This window comes from Rhinopithecus roxellana, chromosome 3 (genome assembly GCF_007565055.1).
Source record: "Rhinopithecus roxellana isolate Shanxi Qingling chromosome 3, ASM756505v1, whole genome shotgun sequence".
Lineage (NCBI taxonomy): Eukaryota > Metazoa > Chordata > Mammalia > Primates > Cercopithecidae > Rhinopithecus > Rhinopithecus roxellana.
In genome coordinates, this window is record NC_044551.1 from 162930746 (window position 1) to 162955168 (window position 24423).

General features: G+C 41.4%; 1 protein-coding gene across 1 annotated transcript; it reads right to left on the bottom strand.

The window, feature by feature from the left end:
* Nucleotides 1-1846: 1846 nt before the first annotated feature.
* On the bottom strand, nt 1847-22425 carry PLAC8L1 (PLAC8 like 1). The gene is made up of 4 exons (XM_010370621.2): nt 22252-22425; nt 15975-16111; nt 3006-3142; nt 1847-2107 (listed from the first exon to the last, which is right to left on the bottom strand). Exons 1-4 carry the CDS (start codon nt 22371-22373, stop codon nt 1967-1969), a joined length of 537 nt encoding a protein of 178 aa, XP_010368923.1. The 5' UTR covers nt 22374-22425; the 3' UTR covers nt 1847-1966.
* Between the last annotated feature and the right edge of the window lie 1998 nt (nt 22426-24423).

A 24423-nucleotide genomic window follows, 5' to 3' on the forward strand; every position in this document is an offset into this window, starting at 1 on the left:
CAATGGTAAATCAGTATAATTTGGCTGGGTGCAGTGGCTTACGCCTGTAATCCCAGCACTTTTGGAGGCCAAGGTAGGTGGATCGCTTGAGCCCAGAAGTTCGAGACCAGCCTAGGCAACATGGCAAAACCCCATCTGTACTAAAAACACAAAACTTAGCCAGGCATGGGGGCACATGTCTATAATCCCAGCTACTCTGAGGCACAAGAATCACTTGAACCCAGGAGGTGGAGGTTGCAGTGAGCCAAGATCATGCCACTCACTGCACTACAGCCTGGGTGACAGAGCAAGATTCAGTCTCAAAGGAAAAAAAAAAGGAAAATTAGTATAATTTGCCACAAATACAAAGTAGCCATAAAACAGTGATCACACATATTTACTGAGTCCATCCTACCTGCTAGGCAGTGTGCTAAATGTCTTGATTTACAATCTTCATGCCCTACGAGGTCAGTACTATCACCATCCCACTTCCTGGATAAGGAAGCTGAAACAGAGAGAGGTTAGCAAGTTTGCCTATGGTTGTATAATTAGTAAACAGAGGAGGCGTTTCAGGCTGCAGAGCCCAGGTTCTTCGGCACTGTTTGGTGCTGCTGCCCTAACAAAAACATCTACCAAACATGGTAGATGGTCGCTTCCTAGGGCTGCTAAAATAAGTGATCACAAACTGGGTACCTTAAAACAACAAAAACTTATTCTGTCTCGGTCTGGAGGCTAGAAGTCCAGTATCAAGATGTTGGCAGGGCCATGCTCCCTCCAAAATCTCTGAGGGAGGATTTTCCCTTGCCTCTTCCAACCTCTGGTAGCCCCAGGCATTCCTGGGCTTGTGGTAGCATCACTCCCATCTCTGCCTTTGTCTTCACATACGTGTCTTCCCTCTGTGTCTCTATCTTTGTGTCTTTTCCCCTCTTCTTGTAAGGACACCAGTCGTACTGGATTAGGACCCACTCTAATGATCTCATTTTAAACTAGTTACAATGGCAAATACCCTATTTCCAGATAAAATCGTATTCACAGTTACCAGGGGTTAAGACTTCAACATATCTTTTGGTGGAGGAGTGGGAGGTGGGGAACACAATTCCACCCACAGCTGTTGCTACCTGAGGTTTTGAACCTGGGGCCTGAAGAAGATTTGTTATGTGTTACAGAGGTGTTCAAGATGGGCACCAACCTGAGACTTTCTCCTTGAAGCAATCAGACCTGAAGAGTTGGGACAAGGGAAAGATAATTGCTGATGTGTTTCAGTGACATTTCCAGCCAGTCCAGATGCTAACTAAAGTTAACCACCTTCTGCCCCATCCCTGATACTCTGAGGAAGGTGGCTTGACATAAGAAAGCCACATAACAACTCTTCCAGCTTCTCAGACATCCCTCATGAAAGGATGGCAGTAGAAATCTGGAGGGGAAAATGCAAGCTTCCAAAACTCCAGCAGGGGAGGGGAGGCACAAAACTCACCTCTAGGCTGGGCGTGATGGCTCACGTCTATAATCCCAGCACTTTGAGAGTCCGAGGCAGGTGGATCACCTGAAGTCAGGAGTTCAAGTCCAGTCTGGCCAACATGTTGAAACCCCGTCTCTACTTAAAATGCAAAAATTAGCCAGGTGTGTTGGTGCATGCCTGTAATCCCAGCTACTCAGGAGGCTGAGACAGGAGAATTGCTTGAAGGCGAGATGGTGCCACTGCACTCCAGCCCGGGTGACAGAGCCAAGACTCTGTCTCAGAAAATAAACAAACAAGAAAACTCACCTCTAGATCTACTTTATATGGCTGGACTGGAATAGCAAATTCAGACAAATGATAAAGTCATCAACAGGGAAATATGTAAAGAAAGAAGAACAGTAGAGACAATGGGGGGAAATCATTTATTTTTATACCATTTCAGTAAAAACTTAGGAAAAAGCAATTGTTCTACTCAGAGGTTTGAGAGGAGGGTGTTGGGGAGTAAGGAAGAGGAGTTATCTTGCTCTGTCAAACCAGGGTGTCCTTAGTCATTGGGACTGCACAGATTTCATACACTTGGGAGGTCCTCATCTTGAGTTCACGGGCCACCTGGCAGATGGAAAAAGGCCAACAGCAGTGCACCGCCAGCCAGTCTTCACACAACGTGCCCTAGGGCAAGACCAGAGTCTGTTCTGTTGTAGTCACACAGGCTCATTTTTCTTCCCCAGGGACCTGTACAATATTACCTCCTGGCCCTTCAACCACGACTTCAAAGGTTCACTAACATCCTTAAGCCAATGCCCAGGGACACTAAATTGTATAAGTGCCAAGCAGCTGAATTGCTAATCAATACCTGCGATTCAGAGCCCTGCCCTTAGGACCTCTGATATGGGCCTTTATAATTGAAACCACTGATTTCTCTATCAACTTCTTGGTTCTTTCTCTTAGGACCTAATATTTATAATTATTTATTTCTTTGGAGTAGGTAATAAGTGCACATGGCCTAAAATTTCAGTGTAAGAAGGGATAGGAAGTAAAAAGTAAATCCCTCTCTCCAGCTGTCCCCAGCCATCCAGTTGCCTGCCTGGAAGTAATCATTGTTACTAGTTTCTTGTAACCACTTCCAGATAAATTCTTTGTCTACATAAACGTACACATATAAAGTCTTTTTAAATAGTTCCATACTTCTGTGCTTTACTTTTTTTTTTTTTTTTTTTTTTTCACTTAAAAATATATCAGTCTGGGCCAGGCATGGTGGTTCACACCTGTAATCCCAGCACTTTGGGAGGCCGAAGTGGGCGGATCATTGAGGGCAGGACTTTGAGAACAGCCTGGCCAACGTGGCAAAACCCCATCTCTACTAAAATAATATGGTATTTTAGTTAACTTATACTTCCTGGTAAAGAATAAAAATTTTAAATGTATTTCCTTTCTCAAAGTTTCCCACTAAGCATGGTATGTTTCGACAATCTCACCCACCCTTTTTTTATTTGAAAAATCACAGGTTTGGAAGGCATCTAGGTTTTCATACAGATTCAGGTTCACTTATACCTTCAAACACACTTACCTGTATTTTATGTCTCTCCCTGGTGCCAATTCTCAGTGCAAAGGTGGACCCAGGTAACAACGGCCAACAAAGACACTCTCCATAATGCCTGGCGATGTCACACTCAAGACACATAGGACAGAATAGACCACAGAAACCTGTCAATAACCACATCCAAAAAAGCCAAGCTTCTCAGATTTCTTGGAGCAACTTCACATCTCAAAGAATATTTACAACTTTATGCCATCAGTTTAATGCTGCACTGTCTCCCTACTATCAGACACTGAGAATAAATAACCAATTCCCAAAACTCATTGTATGAAAACTGCCATAACTGAGCCACATCAAAATTGCCTTCTTTTGTTAAACCTGATACAATTCTGTTAGCATTGACTATGGTAATTGTTTTGTTCCTGTTAAGAGAAAAAGCATCAAATAATTTTTTTACAGTTGAATCATAACTGTTGCTTCCATTACGTTCATCTATCTAATTTCAATATTTAAAATAAACACGGTATACTCTTGAATAACAGACATCTATTTCCATAAGTGTAATTGAAAAGTCTTTTATAGTACACTGACTCTGCCTCCTATTCTTATCAGGGCTTTATTCTATTTCTCAGACCAAGTTATTCAATTTATGTTAGTGTCTTGGAGTCACTGACATCTGCCAGTTTCAATCTGCAAACTATTAGGGGCTTGTTTCCTTGAACATCGACTAGAAACAATTTGTCATTTATTAGTTCACTCATCTTTACTGATATTGTTTTCTACACACTCTGCGTGAACCTTCCAACACAGGGATTCTATTCTAAATATGTTTTGGGTCACAGACAATTTTGAGAGTACAATGATAGCTATGAACTCAGTCCACAAGGGAAAAGAAAACTACACACACATAGACATGCAAAATTGTGCATTCAATTTCACGGAGTTCATGGATTCATTGAAAATTATTAACAGACCACAGGTTAAAAACCCCTGATATACAGTTAAGATGTCATCTAGCATTGTAAAAGATGACAACTCTGATGAATGCAAATAATTAGGACTGTGAAACCTCAAAAGTTCCAAGCTAACCATAATCTCTAAAAATTTTTTAAATATTTTATGGAGGCATAATTTTTATATAAGAAAATGCACAGGCCATACGTGTTCAGTTGGATAAGCGTCAACAATCACATATACCCAAGTAACCAGACGTGTGGAACATTGCTCTCACCCCAGAGCTCCTGTGTCCCTTTCCAATCAATCCCAACCCTCCCGTTGCCCACTAGAGGCAACCATTGTTCCAATATCTATTCTTATAGATGAGTTTTGCCTCTTCTTGGACTTCACATAAATGAAATCATGTTTGCTTTTGTATCTGACTTATTTCATTCAACATCATGTTTTTGATGCATCTATGCTGTTGTGTGAATGTCTCTTTTTTCAGAGTTGAGTCATATTCCATTGTATGAATATTCTACAAATTGTTTCTCCATTCTCCCATTGATAAACATTTGATTATTTCATTTTTTGCTATTATTAATAAGACTGCTATGAAGACTCATCTGTAAGTGTTTACACAGGCGTATGTTTTTATTGCATTTGGGTGGATTCCTGGAAGGGGAATTGCTAGGTTATAGGGTAGATATATGTTTAACTTTGCAAGAAATGACAGACAGTTCTCCAAAATATTTGTACCATTTTAGACTCCCATCAGCAATGCATGAGAGTTCTATTTTGTTTATTTATTTATTTATGTATTGATTGATTTTGAGGCAGGGTGTCACTCTGTCACCCAGGCTGGGGTGCGGTGGCACCATCATGGCTCACTGCAGCCTCAACCTCCCAGGTTCAAGCGATCCTCTCATCATCTCATCCCAGCCTCCTGAGTAATTGGGACTACAGGCATGCACCACCACATCCAGTGTATTAGTCTGTTCTTGCATTGCTATAAAGAAATACCTGAGAATGGGTACTTTACAAATAAAGGAGGTTTCATTGCCTTACGGTTTCTCAAGCTGTACAGGAAGCATAGCAGCTTCTGCTTCTGGGGAGGCTTCAGGAAACTTACAAACATGGCAGAAGGCTAAGGAGAAGCAGGCATGTCTTACATGGCCAGGGAAAGAGGAAGAGAGCAAAGGCAGAGGTGCTACACACTTTTAAACAACCAGATCTCATAAGAACGTACTCACTATACAGTACCAAAGGGGGATGGATCCAATTGTGATTGGATCACAGGGGCAGCTTCTAATGGTTTGGCACCATCCCCCCTTGGTACCATATAGTAATCTCAGGGCCCATCTCCAACACGGGGGATGACAATCCTACGAGATTTGGTGGGGACAGATCCAAACCATATCACCTGGCTAACCTTTTTTCTTATTTTTTGTAGAGATGGGGTCTCTGTATGTTGCCTGAACTCCTGGGCTCAAGCAATCCTCCCATTTTGGCTTCCCAAAGTACTGGGATTACAAGCATGAACCACCACTCCTGGCCAAGAGTTCTAATTACTCCACATCCTCACCAACATTTGCTATTGTCAGTCATTTTTATTTTAGTTACTCTAGTGAGTGTGAAGTAGTCACCATTGTCTTTTAGTGCACCAGACGCAAAGGCTCACATACCATGACACCAGTACACTGAAGAGCTTCCTGACAATGGCCTGTCTCTGGCTACCCCTTGTTCTCCCACAGTGAGCACTTCAAAGTCCCACTCCCAAATTCAGTGACAAAGAGGCAAAAAGCTAGGAATTCTGTATCTTAGACTCTCCAAGCCTCCAAGACTCTGAACTTCAACTTCGAATAGTGGATGAAGTAGCACAAGCATACAAAGGGCATGAGAGATGGGGGCAGGGAAGGAAGCAGCCTGCCTTTGAAGATCAGAATGTCTATTTCATCTATTTGGGAGTCTCAAGAGAGTCACTAAATCATCTACTGTAGACATCTCTTGGCCCAAAGCAAACTCTGAATTCAGTCTCAAATAAGACTGGGATACTTCACCCTACATTTAAAAAGTAATCTCAGGTAGATCAGCAGGTCCCACCCAGCCTGGATACCTGGTATGAACAGCTTAGAGGACAGCAAATGGTCCAGTAAATTTACTGAGAGTACAGAGTACTCACACTGCATGCAACCTTGAATTAGGGGATTCTGAAATCACTGGCACATAAAAATCAATCAACTCTCACTTTACGTGTGGATTACAAAATAGTGTAAATCCCTGTAAATAAAAAAAATTAATCAAAACATGCTTAATTGTAAAGCTGACAAACTAAGTGACTAATAAATAGTGTTTACACGATTGCCTCAGCTGTACCACTTTAACTGACAAAGAGAGGTGCCCACCATTCTCAATAAGTATTTTGTACAGAAATTGTTTAAGTGCATTTGAACTCTGGCACCATATTTTTACGATTCATATGCTTTAAAAAAAAAAAAAACATGCTTTTGTTTTTATTTTTAATCTTTTTTGTCATATAATCATGTTATCTAAGTGTTCATTAGGGGGTAGTACTAGATGCTGAAAGAAACATACCTCAAATTCAGTTACTGTACTTTGAAGCAGAAATCAGATGTGATTTTAAAAAAACACTATGAAGGACAAATTTTTATTATATAATAGCTAATATTTATACAGAGTTCACTATGTACCAAGCCCTGTTAAAATCACTCTGCACATATTAACTCATTTAATCTTTGCAACAATCCTACAGGTACTCTTCTTATCCCCATTTTACAGATGAGGATACTGAGGCCCAGAAGATTTAAGTAATTTGTCCAAATTCACACAATTATCAGTGAAAGGCAGAGGTGAGATGTAACTCAGGTAGTCTGGTTCCAAAGTCTGAACTACTATACATATTGCCTTATGTTCTCATGTTTTATGTATGTATCTATTATGCCACAGTGGTTGTGGATTGGTGTGCTAGACAGTATCCTATCACTACTGTACATTTATTCCTGTGGGGTAGTCTTAAGTCAGGCAACTTTTTTTTTTTTTTCAGATGAAGTCTTCCTCTGTCATCCAGGCTGGAGTTCAATGGCACAATCTCGGCTCACTGCAACTTCCACCTCCTGGGTTCAAGGAATTCTCCTGCCGCAGTCTCCCGACTAGCTGGGAATACAGGTGCCCGCCACCACGCCCGGCTAATTTTTGTATGTTTAGTAGAGACAGGGTTTCGCCACATTGGCCAGGCTGGTCTCAAACTCCTGACCTCAGGTGATCCACCCACTTCAGCCTCCTGAAGTGCTGGGATTACAGGCTGAGCCACAGCGCCTGGCCTCAACTTCTTTAAGAAAGATCCTTCCATCAAGTGTTGCTACTCTGTACTGTGAGGAATGCAGTGGGATATGGACACACTGTCAGGTCACACCCCAAGAAGGGATGCACAAAATCAGGATGATGGGATCCTTTGTTCTAAAGACTCTCTAGGAAAAGACTTTGCAACACATATCACAGGCCAAGGATAAGTATCTAGAATATATAAAGAACTCTTGGCCAGACACAGTGGTTCACGCCTGTAATTCTAACACTTTGAGAGGCCGAGGCAGGTGGATCATTTAAGGTCAGGAGTTCGAGACCAGCCTGGCCAACATGGTGAAACCCCATCCCTACGAAAAATACAAAAATTAGCCAGGCAGTAGTGGCGTGCGCCTGTAAGCCCAGCTACTCAGGAGGCTGAGGCAGAAGACTCCCTTGAGCTTGAGAGGTGGAGGCTGCCATGAGCCGAGATCGGGCCACTGCACTCCAGTCTGGGCAAGAGAATGAGACCCTATCTCAAAAAAATAAAAAAATAAAAACCTACTTCTGCAAATCACCATACAGAAGATTAAACAAAAGAAGAAAATGGGCATAGGACATGGGCAGGTAACTCACTGAAAAGCAAATACAAATGGCCAATAATGAAGGCAAAAGGTTGCTCAATGTCATTGGAAATGAATACTAAGACATCCAGAAACGACTTATTATCCATGATAATGTCAATTTTAAAAAAATTTGTCAGGCCAGGGGCAGTAACTCACGCCTGTAATCCCAGCACTTTGGGTGGCCAAGGAGGGCAGATCACCTGAGGTTGGGAGTTCAAGACCAGCCTGCCCAACATGGCAAAACCCTGTCTCTACTAAAAATACAAAAAATTAGCCGGGTGTGGTGGCAGGTGCCTGTAATCCCAGCTACTGAGGAGGCTGATGCAGGAGAATTGCTTGAACCCAGGGGGCGGAGGTTGCAGTGAGCCGAGATCGCACCACTGCACTCCAGCCTGAGCAACAAGAGCGAAACTCTGTCTCAAAAAAAAAAAAAAATTGTCAATATGATATATTGTGGGGAGTCATGAAGAAATAGGTACTCCACACACAGATGGAAGTAGAAATCAGCACAGTCACTTTGGAAAGCATTTTTGCTGAATCTATGAAAATGTTACATCCTCTAGGACCCAGTGATTCCACTTATCAGTGTCCACCCTGGACCAATGCTTATCTTATACATGCTCACAAAGAGGCAGGTACAAGAATAGTCAGTGCAGCATTACTTGTAACTTTAAATTTAAAACAACATGAATGTATATTAATAGACTGAAGTACAAATAAACTATAATGGTACAACAATACATAATGTGGAATACAAAAGATCAATTAAGAACCAACAGAGTGCCGCCACGGTGGCTCATGCCTGTAATCCCAGCACTTTGGGAGGCCAAGGCGGGCAGATCACAAGGTCAGGAGATCGAGACCATCCTGGCTAACACAGTGAAACCCCGTCTCTACTAAAAATGCAAAAAAATAGCCGGGTGTGGTGGCGGTCGCCTGTAGTCCCAACTGCTTGGGAGGCTGAGGCAGGAGAATGGCGTGAACCCGGGAGGCAGAGTTTGCAGTGAGCCGAGATCGTGCCACTGCACTCCAGCCTAGGCAACTGAAAAAAAAAAAAAGAACCAACAGAGTTAAATCTCTAAGAAAATTTTGAGTTTAAAAAAATCAAACTGCATAATGATATGCACAGCATAATACATAACACCATTTATATTATAAATATAGAGAAATATAGAGAAAAAGATCAGGAAGGAAACTCTCTAAGATTTCAACACTTTGGGAGGCCAAGGCAGGAGGATCACTTGAGGCCAGGAGTTTGAGACCAGGCTGGGAAACATAACGAGACTCCATCTCTACAAAAAAAAAAAAAGAAATTAAAAATTAAAAATTAGCCAGGCATAGTGGCACGCACCTGTAGTCCTAGTCACTCTGGAGGTTGAGGCAAGAGGATCACTTGAACGTAGGAGTCTGAGGTTATAATGAGCTGTAATTATGCCACTATACTCCAGCCTGGGCAACAAGCAAGACCCTACCTCTATAAATAAATAAATAAAATTAAAAGAAGGGACATGCTTCCCTTTTCTGTAATGTTTCGTTTTTTGCAAGGTAAATATATTCATTTGTTACTAGTAAAAAAAAAAAAAAAATTGTTTTTGTCTTTTTTTTTAAGGAGCTCAGGTTCAAAAGGGGTAAATTTAGCTTCTTCCTCTTACACCTAAAGGCCTGGTGGTTATGTAAGCACCCACAGTATAAATGATCCAGGCCTGTTCTCTGAGATGGGCTCCACCCACATGTGTGGAATATTGCTCATTATTCATCCTTCTAACTCATAGGAAAGTCAAGAGAAAGAAAAGAAACCTACACAAAACCAGAGTGTGGAGCCCCAGAGAGTAGAAGTAGGAAAGGTGGGTGGAAATTTCAGTGAGGCACATTTCAGATCAATTATTTCAAAAGAGGCAGAACTTTCTAACAATGAGATGCTCAGAAAAGAAATGGGTCATATTCATACATTGCTGGTGGGAGTGTAAATTAGTACAACTTCCAAATGGAAAGTCATTTGGCAACATCTATCAACATTTAAAATAGCACATACTAGGCCGGGCGCAGTGGCTGAAGCCTGTAATCCCAGCACTTTGGGAGGCCGAGACGGGCGGATCATGAGGTCAGGAGATCGAGACCATCCTGGCTAACATGGTGAAACCCCGTCTCTACTAAAAAATACAAAAAACTAGCCGGGCGTGGTGGCAGGTGCCTGTAGTTTCAGCTACTTGGGAGGCTGAGGCAGGAGAATGGCGTAAACCCGGAAGACAGAGTTTGCAGTCAGCTGAGATCCGGCCCCTGCACTCCAGCCTAGGCGACAGAGCGAGACTCCGTCTCAAAAAAAAAAAAAAAAAAAAAAAAAAAAAGCACATACTATTTGACCAGCAGGTTTATTCTTTAGTGGTTATCCAACAGACATACTCACACACATGCAAAATAACATCTGTGCAGTGATATTCATATAGCATTGGTTTGAATGGCAAAGTCTGGAAACCACATAAAGGTCCATCAGTGGAGATTTTCAGATAAATAAGCTATGGTACATTCATACAATGGAATCTCTGCAGTTTTGGTTGTTTTTTTTTTGGACAGAGTCTCGCTCTGTCACCCAGGCTGAAGTGTAGTGGCACAATCTCAGCTCACTGCAATCTCCGCCTCCTGGGTTCAAGCAATTCTCCTGCCTCAGCCTCCCAGGTAGCTGGGATTACAGAAGCACGCCACAAATCCTGGCTAATTTTTGTATTTTTAGTAGAGACGGGGTTTCACCATATTGGCCAGGTTGGTCTCAAACTCCTGACCTTGTGATCTGCCTGCCTCAGCCTCCCAAAGTGCTGGGGTTACAGCACTTGGCCGAGTCACAGCGCCTGGCCGAATCTTTGCCGAATTTTAAGAAATTAGCTCCAGATATGTTGATATGGTCTGATCACCTAGATATGTTTTTTTCTTTTATATTTCTTTCAGAAGAATGTGATGTGAGATATATTATTAAATTAAAATAAGCCAAAGGTGCTAGACAGTATGTGTTTACAGTGCTACCACTTGTATAAATTATACACACACACACATACACAAGCAAAACATCTAGAAGAATACATACCAAAATATTAACGATATTTATCTCCAAGAGCTGGGATTACAGGATACTGTTTTTTTCCTTTATAGTTTTTTGCATTTTTCTTTTTTATAATGATTATATAATACTTTTATAATTACACATCTGTTTTAACTTTTTAGATTTTTATATCTGTATAAGTATATAGACTATATCTGGACTCAAGTACAGGTATTTGACTCTGGAGAGAAAAACCAGGTGGATAGAGGGCAAGGATGGAGTGCTACTTGCTTTTCATATACGAAAAAGGTAGGTACTTTTGAATTCTGCATTATGTGCATGGCAGTCAATTCAAAATAATTTTTTAAAGTGGTGAACTGGGTCCAAAGAAAATGAGCCCTCCTCCCTGGAAGTGCTCAGAAAGTCAAGGCTATCAGGTCTTGGCATGTTGCAGAGGGGATTTAGGCAAACAGATGGGGGAACAGACAAGGTGACTCGCAAGATCCCTTCTAACTCTGAGGCTCTATGAGTTTTTCAATTAAATACGACAAAGAAGCAAGTGAGAATACAAGTGAAAATTCATTTACATGTTATTCAGCAAATATGTTTAAGTGTCTCCTATGGTCTAACTGCTCTGCTGGGCATCAGAGAATTGAACAAGAAAACTGTGGTCCCTGCTTTCAGGGAGTCTACAGGTTACGTGAGATGCAGTGTGGGGACACAAATCCCAGTCCAACATCTTCTCATGACTCCTTCCTTTTCCAGAAAACCAGGGAAAATTCTGGTTTGCTTTCTTCTTCCCACCTTGGGTATCTGATAATTCCTACTACACATCAGTCTCTTTACTGCCTGGTGCTTACAATGCCCGCTACAGGGAAGCTATTTGAGTGGCTGATTCTTTCCTATCTTTCAGGTAACAGCTTAAGTCAGCTCCTCAGAGAGGCTGTCCTTTACCCCATTCTCCTGTAATTTCCTTTCATAACACTTTTAAATTTCTTCATGGCATGCATTTCTCACAACTGCAATTATTTTGTTTATAGATTTTTGTTGTTGTTTTGTTTTGTTTTGTTTTGAGACAGTTTCGCTCTGTCACCCAGGCTGGAGTGCAGTCACACAATCTTAGCTTACTGCAACCTCTGCCTCCTGGGTTCAAGAGATTCTCCTGCCTCAGCCTCCCATGTAGCTGGGATTACAGGCATGTACCACCATGCCCAGCTAATTTTGTATTTTTAGTAGAGATGGGGTTTCACCGTGTTGGCTATGGTTGGTCTCAAACTCCTGATCTCAGCTAATCTGCCTGCGTAGGCCTCCCAAAGTGCTGGGAGTATAGGTGGGAAGCCACCGTGCCCGGCCTATAGATTTGTTTATTATCTATCTCCCCTAAGACACTGTCTCTGGCCTATTCACTAATGTGTCTATATCACCTACCTTATGCCTATACATGGGAAGAAACTCAGTAAACATGGTTGAATCGTGAGCTGAATTAGGAGTTGATTACACCTTCCGCATAAACCTTCTCTGAGGCCACATCACAAACATTCCCAAAGCTGGACTGCCCAGTCTTTTACTCACAATGCCACTTAGCAGCCACTTATTTCACTTCAGTTTAATCTTCACATCTGAGCTCTCAGCTACCCTATCTTCAAAGGACACAGAGACACCCATTTGCTAATCCAAGTGCAGTGTGAATTCAGATGAAAGCACAGAGGTGGGAAGAAGGAGGCACTTAAAATACATAATTACAATAAAATGAAGAAGCAAAATGTCAAAAAGAAATGGAAATCACTGATGTTCATAATGTACCCTTTGTTTAATGGATGACAAATTGTAGCAATAATTCTCAGCATCTGATGGAAAAATGTCCCAGGATGGGAATCTGGCATGGAACAGTCATGAGAAGAAGATCTCCCTTTGTTCCCAAGTCTGTCAAAACGATGTACACAGTGATTTACTCGAAATAAAACTTCGTGGATAAAACAATCCCCAATTAAAAGTCTTTCTGAATAAGGCGGGGAAGAAATTGAAGACTTGTAGCACTCACACTCCAGCAGCATCCTCAGAATTACAGTGTAGATAATGAGTGTACACAGTAATATATTACCTTTAGGTTTTCTTCTAAGACAATCAACATTAAAACACTATGAGCAGTCACAACATGGAAGCACAACTAGGGAACAAAAATTACGACACAACATTCAAGATCACCTTGAACCCTATCCATGGCCTTTCCTTCGTGCCAATTATAAAGAATATTGTATTTCTCCACATATCCTTCCTTCTCCCCTTGTCACTAGAATGGGCTCTCAAGTGGACAACCAGGGAATCCTCAGGAAGTGTGGTTGGTTGGTGTTCCTGAGCGTTGATGCGGGTTGAGAGCAGAGGTGAACAGTGAAGCAATGCTTGAGGCAAACAGTATGGCTGAGAAGTGAGAATTCCTTGACCAGCTTTTCTAGGTGCTCTTAGGATTATGTAGAAATCATTCTGCAGCATCTAATACAAACCTTCTGACTCATCCACTCTTTGCTCTCAATATGCTGAAGGATAATTTTTTTAAATACCAGTAATATTAATAGCTAAGATTTACTAAGGGTATTGTAATGATATTTTTTTGAATTTTCCTGGTAACTGCACCCCAATAGTAAACTTAGGAAATTATCCCTTCCTTATTGTGAACCATATTGGTAGGACTATCATTCAGAGAACCCTGGCCTGGTCAAGAAGTAGGCACATGATCCAAGCTGAGCAAATAAACATCAATTCTCAGATGGGGATGACACAAAGATAAAAACATTTAAAGCTGGTCGGACTGTCAGCTAGCACCTGATAACAATATGTCTTGTCCCTTTCTGGGCTTGGCTTTTAGCTGGCTCATTGATTCTCTGAGCTATCCTATGGCCTTCTAATGAAATTCGATGTTGGCTTATATATTCGTTTCCTAGGGCTGCCATAGCAAAATACCACAAACTGGTTGGCTTAAAACAACAGGAATTATTCTCTCATGGGAGAATTCTGGAGGTTAGAGGTGTGAAACCAAAGTGTTGGCAGAGTTCATTCCTTTTGGGGTGTCCGAGGGAAAATCTGTTCCCTGTCTCTTTCCTGGCTTCTGGGGGTTGCTGGCAATTGCTGGAGCTCTTTGGCTTGCAGATGTGTCACTCCAATCTCTGCCTCTGTCTTCACATGGCCTTCTCCTTTGTGTGTCTGTCTAAATCTCTCTCTTCTTATAAATAAGGATTGACTTTATTTTAATTTGACTACATTGTAAACACTCTATTTCCAAATAAAGTCACATTCAGAGGTTCCAAGTAAACATGCATTTCAAGGTGACACTACTCAACCTAGTACAGCTTGCAACCCTAAATCCCTAACTTATCCAGTTATGCCTCAAACCAGTGTTAAGAGTGGGTTCTATACATGATCTGTTTTCATCTTTACAGTAACCCTTGAGGTAGGCACCTCTATTATCTTCATTTTAGAGGTGGAAAAATGAAGATCCAAAGGACTTGTTCAACGTTACATGGCCAGTAAAAGCCAGAGTTAGGATTCAAGGTGTATATATGATACGAAGCTGTTCTCCTAACCACTACACCATAGTCCAGGCTTTGCCCTAGTTACAAGTGCACTGAAGTTTCCCCAACCACCAACCATAATCTATGAAAGAAAATGGTCCACTTATTACTCTGGGGCCAGATCTGCACATTTGTGCATGGCTACTCTATGCTCTCTGTACCTTAGTACTGGGTGACTACCAAAGTCATGAAAAGAGCAGAGAATCAGGAAGAATTCTGAGAGAACCAGAGAACAGCTTCCATAATTGTCTGGTCAGAAATCCACATGGGTAGCAGTGACAGGAAGAGACTTGCCAAGCTGTGGGTCACAGGGAAGATTCAGTTGAATGAGGACTTGCTCAGAGTTCTCTGGTTGATATGTCCTGTGAGGCTTTAGGACAAATTCAGATCTTCCCAGAAGGCTGCTATATCCTTCAAAAATATTTTACCCAGAGTCTGTTGGATTTTGAACTTAAGAGACTGACCCTCAGCCATCACACATACCCTCCCTCCTCCCAGAGAGAAGCTGTGATCCAATTGCTCCCTAGGGCAAGACCATCAGGTCCTGGAAGGGGATCCTGACCTGTGGTACCAAAGATGGGTCAGAATGTCCTAAGGTAAAAATAGAATTGATGAGCTTTGAACTCTAAGCCCAGGGGGGATTCATGCAGCCAGAAGACAGTGTTATTTGCCCCTCTTTAGAGCTGAAAAATGTCTAACCAGTGTCTGAAAGGATTTCAATCAAGGAAGGGAGTTTCTTTTTGTGATTGTTCTTGTTAATATGAGTACTACGTATTCTTCCAAGACAACTGAAAAAAAGAAAAGCAAAAAGGAAATAAACATTATCCATTAACCTACCATCTGGAGACATCTGCTATAAATATTTGTATTTGTAGTCATCCAGACATTTAAAAAATGTTTTCCTCTCTCCAAAAAAAAATGGTATCTACTGTGCACAGTTTTGCAATGTGTTTCTTTAACTTAAAAATGTATCCAAATCATCTTTTCATCTCATTAAATATTATTCTACAATATGACTTTTTGTGGCTGTATAATAATTCATTGTGTGGATTCCTCTTGTTGGACATTTAAGTTGTTCCAGGTTTCTGCTGTAATAACTAATGCTGCAAAATTTAATGTTCCTGGTAAATCTTGGCACATGATTTATTTCCTTAAACTCCTAAAAATGTAATTACTGGGTCAAAAGCTATGCAACAGCTGAAGTTCTTTCTATATGGATTGCTAAACCATCCCCCAGAAGAGTTGTACCAATTTACACTCCCACCAGCACTGGATAAGAAAGCTCATTTTATGCACTTTGCCAACAGTGGAGTCTGTCATTTAGAAATCTTTGAAGGCACCACTTATTCTATAAAGCATCCATATCTCTGAAAAGCAAGATTTTTCCAGACAAGGAGTACATTTGAGTCACTGAACGATTAGTCCAGTTATTCTGAAACCATTTAATTTCTGTCCTTGTGCCTGCTGTAGCTTTTCCACTCACTGATGTCTTGGAAAAGAAAACAGTAAGGAGGAACTTAAATGAGGAGGAAAAACGTACAAATTCTCCTATCTCTGCAGACACTGAAGAGACCAGTGCTCCAGCCCCCGCCAGTCTGGACAATTGCTGTGATTGTCGTCCTGCCACTGGCTCCCCGAACAGGCTGCTTCACCACAGCGCTGGCTGGTACGTGGCCCCTGGAGAGTCAAGGATGATGATTAACTTGGAAACAAAGGTGTTTCAGAACAATAACCATTAAGCCAAGTCAGAACCATAAAGAAGATATAGGAACCCAATGATGCCAAGAGGCTCGTAATTCATAGCCCAGATCGACCCTGCCATCTCCCTCCCTTCTCCTCCTCCATCATACCTTCTCTTCTGGCTTTTTGCCTCATCTCTATTAATAGAATTATTGTTCTAAATCCTGACATGCAAATTCAAGCTCAATGTCCAGTCTACTTCCTCAGTTTTTCAAATAGTTAAATTCACAAATGTGGAATCGAGGCCTCAGTTCAAATCCCAGCATTCCTGGAGGCTTGACCTTGGTTAAGTGAATTTACCTCTCTGCTTTCCATTGGTTCTGATGAAAAAACTACCTCATGAGATTATTTTGTCTATTGAAGGACATCTGATTCATTTACTGTGCCCAGGGGATGTGTGACAAAGTAACTCTGAGTGAGCTGCATCCCAAGGATTTTTAACCTTTCCTGAAGGGATACTGAGAAGGAACTGGACTGAGTGGGCAGACTGAAACCTGGACTAGGCTGTTGAAGCTGACATGGATATCATTTAAGTGAATAACCCAGACTTCAGAATATGTCTTGATATCAAATTACTGTATGATTGACCTAGTGGTGCCATAAAGTATACTTTGGGTTGATTTTCCCAGAAAGGAATGAATATTCCTATTGTCAATCATTCTGAATTAGAAAATGAAAACCTGGTGGCTGGGCTTCAAAAGTGAGGTAAGGAAAAACTTCTCTTTCCGAGGCTGAAAATCAGTTTTGCCTGAACTTCAACCAAGGGCATGTTTGGAGTGATTTCCACAGTGAAGGGTAAATTGCACCTGGCCTCATAGAAGGGGTGGGTCAAGAGCGGGGTAGAAGGGCCCTAGAATGTCTGAGCCTGTGCAGTGTGGTAATTATTCTGTTTTGTGCTTCTCTTTCAGCAAACCTCATTAAGAGTTTGCACCTGATTTCTGATGTGCTATGAAGAATTAAAGAAAGAGCCTGCCTCATAGTTGAGACAAAATAAGAGATAGCAGCATTTCTTCCTGTAACAGTTGTTGCAGTAGGGTGCAAGTGGCTTATGCCTGTAATCCCAGCACTTTGGGAGCCAGAGGTGGGCGGATCACAAGGTCAGAAGTTCAAGACCACCTGACCAACATGGTGAAACCCCATCTCTACTGAAAATACAAAAATTAGCTGGGCGTGGTGGTGTGCACTTGTAATCCCAGCTACTCAGGAGGCTGAGGCAGGAGAATCACGTGAACCCAGAAGGTGGAGGTTGCAGTGAGCTGAGATTGCGCCACTGCACCCCAGCCTGGGCAACAGAGCGAGACTGTCTCAAAAAAAAAAAAAGTTGTCGCAGTAATAGTCACCAAAGTTCAGCACCTGGGACACATGGCCTGGAGGCCAAAGCAGAACACTCCTAACTACCCTTAAGACAACATCCTGGGGGCATCTTGGAAACAGCTGTGGAGCCCATTACCTCAGATTTCTGGCAATAAAGCCAATAGAATTTCATGGTATTATAGTATAAGTTACACTGTGGATCTTATTAAGATCCACATCTCTTTTTCATCCCATCAATACTGATCATGTCCACACCTTCCCAAAGATGACAGCACATTAACTTGTTAAAAAAAGAAATTCCCAAGCCTTCCCTCAGACCAACTGCACAGGTTTCCAAGAATGAGGTACAGAAATCAATATAAAACAAGGCTTTCAGGTAATTTTTAAGCATTCATGCCATTCTGAAACCTGATACCAGATTTGGACACTAGTGATGGTGACCACAGTCGTCTCTCACTAGCTAGGTGGTGATGTCAATGCAAGAGAGATGGCAAAAAGTAAAAAAAGAATAGGAGAATAGGATGTAAGGATGTTTGGAACATGTCCAGTCTAAATGTCAGTGAGAATCAAGACAATACTTAACAAATGGCTGGAAATGATGCACCAGAGCTTGGAAGAGAGGTTAGGTTGGAAGTGACCTGTCTGGAAGTGTGAAGTGCAACTATGAAATACCCCCAGCCCTTTTATCCATTAGGCATTGTAGACAGTTCTCATGGTCTAACGAGCTTTTCAAGAAACTTCCGTGAAACCCCGTCTCTACTAAAAATACAAAAAACTAGCCGGGCGACCTGGCGGGCGCCTGTAGTCCCAGCTACTCGGGAGGCTGAGGCAGGAGAATGGCGTCAACCCGGGAGGCGGAGCTTGCAGTGAGCTGAGATCCGGCCACTGCACTCCAGCCTGGGCAGCAGAGCGAGACTCCGTCTCAAAAAAAAAAAAAAAAAAAAAAGAAACTTCCGTGGAAAAAAAAATTAGCTCCAAAATATAAAAACTGCAAATAAATTAATGCTCAATTAAACACAAAAACCTAGCATTATGTCAATTTTATTAATTGCCAAATTTAGAATACACAAATATTTAACATTTTGAAAACAATTTATAAGTTCTCATTTTGCAAAAATTCCCAAATATGAATGGTTGCAAAGAAGCAGCAACTAGTCATAAATAAATGAGTTATTCATAGTCGAACAATCTCAAAAACAAAATTATAAAAATTCTTTCAAGTATTGTACAGAAAAAAATATATATGTGGATATAACAAATGTATGGGTACATTTTAATATGTTTGTTATGATGTAAGTTAGGGCCCATTTCTGCAGGCTGCATTGTATTCCCCAAAATGCATGTATGTTGAAGTTCTAGCCCCCATTGTGAATGTATTTGGAGACAGGGCACTTAGGAAGTAATGAAAGTTAAGTGAAGTTGTAGGGGTGAGATCCTGATTCAGTAAGTTTGGTGGCCTTAGGCCAGGCTCAGTGGCTCACGCCTATAATCCCAGCACTTTGGGAGGCTAAGGCAGGTGGATTGCTTGAGCTCCGGAGCTCAAGACCAGCCTGAGCAACATGGTGAAACCCTATCTCTACTAAAAATACAAAAAGTTAGCCAGGCATGGTGGCATGCAGCTGTGGTCCCAGCTACTTGGGAGGCTGAGGTAGGAGGATTTCTTGAGCCTGTGAGGAAGAGGGTGCAATGAGCCAAGATTGCACCACTGCATTCCAGTCTAAGCAACAGAGCAAGACCCTGTCTCAAAAAAAAAAGTGGCCTTAAGAGAGATTGCTGTCTCTTTACATGCATGTACATAGGAAAGGCCACATGAGCACACTGCAAACCAGGAAGAAAGTCCTCGCCAGAGTTCAGTTGTGCTGGCATTCTAATCTCAGACTTCCATTCTCCAGAACTGTGAGAAAATTATTTCTTTGGTTTAAGCCACACAGCCTATGGTATTTTGCTACCGCAACCGAAATAGACTAAGACATCTATGCTGATTTGAATTGGCCCTGAAGAAACTACTTTTATATGTCTTATTTCCTCTACCTCCGTGTGGTTCCCTGAGGTTGGGGGCATATGCTGTTCCTCCCTGTATACCCAGTATCCCGCACACTACCCTGAAACCTCATGGGTGCATGATAAGTATTTGTTGAATTGGACCAAATAGATTCGCTTGTCTCTTCTGTAATATTTGAGTCCTCCTCAAGGCTAGCTACAAATTTATGTGAACTTTACTGTGTTTCATTCTCTAGTAAAGCCACAGGTCTTGGGCATGAATTGATGAAATACAAGCAGAGCGTAGCCTAAAATTTAGCTTTCTGCATGCCTCCATACAAAGGCATTTACCTTTCAATGTGATGGCCACAAGTTGGTGCTTCCATCATTAGGCTAAGAGCTTCAATCATCTTTTAGTAGAGGGATTTCTTAGGGCTAAACGCATGGATTAGGAATGAACCATTTATAGCTTGCAGCCTAAGAATAGAATTTTTGCTTCTAACTCAGTATTATGTGTGTGACACCATTTATTATAGCAAGGAAGAGTGTCTTCTATCCATTCCAAATCAAATAACTAAGAGGATTGCTTTTCCTTAGTGGAAAAAAAAATGGTTTTTTTCTGTGTTTACCTTTTGTGTGTGTGTGTGTGTTGTCTTTTTTTGAAACAGGGTCTTGCTCCGTCACCCAGGCTGGAGTTCAGCGGCATGATTATGGCTCTCTGCAACCTTGAACTCCTGGGCTCAAGAGATCTTCCTGCCTCAGCCTTTCAACTAGCTGGGACCACAGGCACATGCCACCATCCCCAGCTAATTTTTTTTTAATGTTTTGTAGAGATGAGGGTCTTGCTTTATTGTCTAGGCTGTTTGTCTAATTTTGAACTCAAGGATAAATATATTCTTTATTTCCTTAATACCGAGTCTTCAGTTACTTTTATAGTAAAATGTTTGAATTGACATACATTGGCTAAGACATTTCAGTTCAAAATGATTGCTCACATGTTGTAATTAAAATAACAACCATAGCTACCTTTCACTGAGTATCTTCCATGTACCAGGAACTCAGTAGTTCATTAAGAACTGAAAGATTATTCAGGGGCTGCTACAGGTATCAGATTCAAGTAGTTTTTGTAGCTTCCTAGACAGATTTTCTATATTCTACACTTAGGGAATCTTATGCTACCACTGAAGAACAGGAATGAGTATGCAAACAGTGGATGAAGCTTATGGTCACAAAGCTCTGCTAAACCAGAGAAGATGCTCATTTACCTATCAAATTTCACAAGTTCTTCATTTAGTAGAAAGAGCAAAGATTTTAATTTCAGACACAAAAAAGTTCAAATAGTTACATTCTAGTTGTTTGATCTTAGAAAACACAACTTGTCACAACCCTCAGCTCTGGTATCCTCCTCCATAAAATTGGATTTAAAATATCCTAGCTCCTCCGTTGCCAGAGTATTAGACAAGATCATGTACCTGACATGTAGTAGGCATGAAGTCGATGGCCACTGTTATTATTCTAACTTCAGGATCCTGTGTATGCTCTAGGGCATTCTGTATACTTTTCTTAGAAACAAAGGAAGGAGAGAGGAGAGCTGGACCAGGTTTTCAGTTGTCATATGTGCTACCCAAATGCCTTAAGATTCAGTCAGAGTGATGGCCAGGCATGGTGGTGCACACCTAAAATCCCAGCTACAAGGGAGACTGAGGTGAGAGGATTGCTTAAACCCACGAGCAAGATCCATCTCTTTTTTCTTTTTCTGAGACAGTGTTTCACTCTTGTAGCCCAGGCTGGAGTGCCATGGTGCGATCTTGGCTCACTGCAATCTCCACCTCCGGGGTTCAATTGATTCCTCTGCCTCTGCCTCCCTAGTAGCTGGGATCACAGGCATGCACCACCACGCCGGCTAATTTTGTATTTTTAGTAAAGACGGAATTTCTTTACTATGTTGGCCAGACTGGTCTCAAACTCCTGATTTCAGGTGATCTGCCCACCTCGGCCTCCCAAAGTGCTAAGATTACAGGTTATGAGCCACTGCGCCTGGCCTCAGACCCCATCTCTTAAAAAAAAAAAAAAGATTCAGTCAGGGTAACCAATCATTTCAGTTGGCCCAGGACCAAGGGTTTTCCCAGGACAGGGAACTTTTAGTGCTAAAACCAGTACAGTTCCAGGCAAACCAAGATGGTTGGTGACCCTAACCCTCAGAAGCTGAGGGAGGCTTTAACTCAGGAGGCAGGAGGTTAACTCCTGCTAAAGTTTGATAGATAAGATACATACTTTTCCCCGTTTGACCTCACTCAATTCCTCTTCCTCTTCCAGCACAAGCCCTACCACGTCTGCCGCATGCCTGGTCCTTCAGCCTTGGTATTTCATGTCACTCTTCTGTAATCACACTTGGGAGTACTGAGAAATCATTTTACCTTGCACCTAGGCCTCCTTGAATATTTCAAATTCAGCTGAAGCCAAAACCCTTGAGTTTTTATTTCAAACGGGTAGAAATGATTGGCAGTCTCTAAAAATAAAGTTCCACTTGGTCAGGGTTCCACATTTTAAGTTAAGAATAAAGAGATACCATTTCACCCAAGCCAGCCCTTTTCTTGTCACCAGCCAAGAAAGGCCAGAAGGAACAAATCAGGTGCCCTTTTCCAAGTTTACATGGAGAAAAGACAGCAACCACTTTCTTCCCAAGCCCAGTTTTATTTTCCCTGGCTCCTTGTAAGTAGAGGTTGATTTGATAGACCAACTAAAGAGCAAAAGCTAGGGGAAAAATTCATCCTATTCCCTACCTCAAGCTGGAAATAAAATATTGTTCATCTTCAGATGACATACATGACAACAGAGGTGAGTATATGTTGAGTAAGGAAAGATCCTCAGGAGACTTGAAGAAGTTACTTCCAAACCAATTCATATTGAGAAGTGTTTTCTTGTCACTTGGGCTATCCTTTTTCCCTTTGGCAATAAGCTGGTTTCTAAACTTAGGATTAGTCCAAAGTGAAACATCTCTTGAAAGAATGTTCCCTTAATATTCTGGAACCTGAGGTCATAGCAGTGTAACTGACAGACATCTTTTTTCTTTAAAGATAGGTATACACCTAACTGTGGACACATTCATCTTACTAATCTATAGGGAGATACCGCTGGAGTATAGAGTAACTAGAAAAAGAAAAAGACTTACCTTTGTTGGAAAATTCTTTGTTTTAAAAGATGCCTCTAGTAAACATTTATCTAGCTAAGTGCCACTTGACTGTTCCTTGGAAGATTCCGAAGGCTGCAGATTTCTGCCATGCCATGTGACTGAGAAGCAGCAGGGACCTCTTTTCATCCCCAGAACTGCTGGTCCAATTCAGCAAGATAATGCAAGTCCCACAGCCAACCCAAAACCGGAGCAAGAAAATGTCTTTCAGTGAAGGTATTGTATTTGAATCCAACTTATGAAAGGTGGTCTCCTCAAGTTTGAGCTATGGTAGATTGCCACAAGCCTCAAAGCCTTTTCAGAACTTCTAGAAATTCTCTGCTCTTCCATTAACTTCATTGGTAATGCCAGGAAAGTGGCGTTTCTTCTTTCCTACCCAGTCCATACGGAATCTAGTAACCAAAGCAGAGCTTGCCTGGTGATGTCCTCACAACACCTCTGAATCATGCCTCTAGAACATGTCTTATGGATGTGTGGACCCTAGAAACATTGGGAAATATCCTAAGACAAAAAATTAAGCAAAATTTCACGTTGAGGAAAGGGATCTGCAATCATAATTCGACATTACATTAGAAAGACATTAGGAGGATACTGCCAATTATACCACATAATTCTTTTCATCAGACCCATAGAGAATGGTTGTTTAGGGTTCCGAACTTCAAAGCATTTACTTGAACCAGTTTGTTAGGAAAAGCCTATAATACCTTCCAAATCAAGATTCCTCACAAGACACAGTTTCATAACTGCCTTCAATCAAGGGAGACCAGCCTGGGCAACTTTCATTGTCTTCTTAACTGTAAGGATTCACCCTATATTAAGGACAGGTATGTTTTTTCTGCTTACTACTCTATTCCAAGTGCTTACCAAAGTGTCTGGCACATAAAAAGCTCTCAATAATTTGTTGAATAAATGTGCCCTATATGAAAATTCAGGTTTATAAGAATAACAGAAATTAAGAGGTGATTACTAGCTTGGCAAAAAAAAAAAAAAAAGATTTACAGTAAGATTCCTTTGAAGAGTAAACCACCATTGTACATGTAAGCTATGACTCCATATTTTTACATTTCATTTGCACCCAACTTTTCTAATCAAACGTCTATTGTATGAAGTGACTAATCCACATGCTACACAGCTTTTTCACTTAAAAATAAAATGAAAAGAATAAAAAAGGCATGTGCTTTACAAAAGAATGCCAAATATTTATGAAAAAGAAACAATAGCATTAGAATATCACCATTTTGCAGAGCCCCAACACAACAACTTACCAGGAAGGAACTTCAGAAACATTAAAACCGTTAAGATAAAAAAGATTGGGAACTGAATATTCTCAAGGTGCCAAAATATAACTATTCCACATATTTCTAATTGCAAAACAGAAAATGTACCTTAACTATGAATAGTTCCAGAAGTACTCAAAATGTATTATTTACATTGGAAAGTTCTGAAAGTGTAAGAAAAAAAAAAGTACCCTTACAATAAAAGCTCTGGGTGTGATTTTAACAAACACGCCTTTACATCAGAAGGTCCTAGAAGTGATCAAAATGTATCTTTAACATTACCCTTCGGGCCGGGCGCGGTGGCTCAAGCCTGTAATCCCAGCACTTTGGGAGGCTGAGACGGGCGGATCACGAGGTCAGGAGATCGAGACCATCCTGGCTAACACGGTGAAACCCCGTCTCTACTAAAAAATACAAAAAACTAGTCGGGTGAGGTGGCGGGCGCCTGTAGTCCCAGCTACTCGGGAGGCTGAGGCAGGAGAATGGGG

What these genes read in the sequence shown, in the direction of transcription:
- PLAC8L1 (XM_010370621.2), bottom strand. Translation starts at nt 22,373, where the DNA reads ATGAATTGGTTTGGAAGTAACTTCTTCAAGTCTCCTGAGGATCTTTCC. An exon ending in TATTTTATTTCCAGCTTGAG is followed by an intron (nt 16,112 to 22,251) that starts GTAGGGAATAGG and finishes TTGACTCTCCAG; the next exon opens with GGGCCACGTACCAGCCAGCG. An exon ending in GGGAGAGACATAAAATACAG is followed by an intron (nt 2,108 to 3,005) that starts GTAAGTGTGTTT and finishes GTCTTGCCCTAG; the next exon opens with GGCACGTTGTGTGAAGACTG.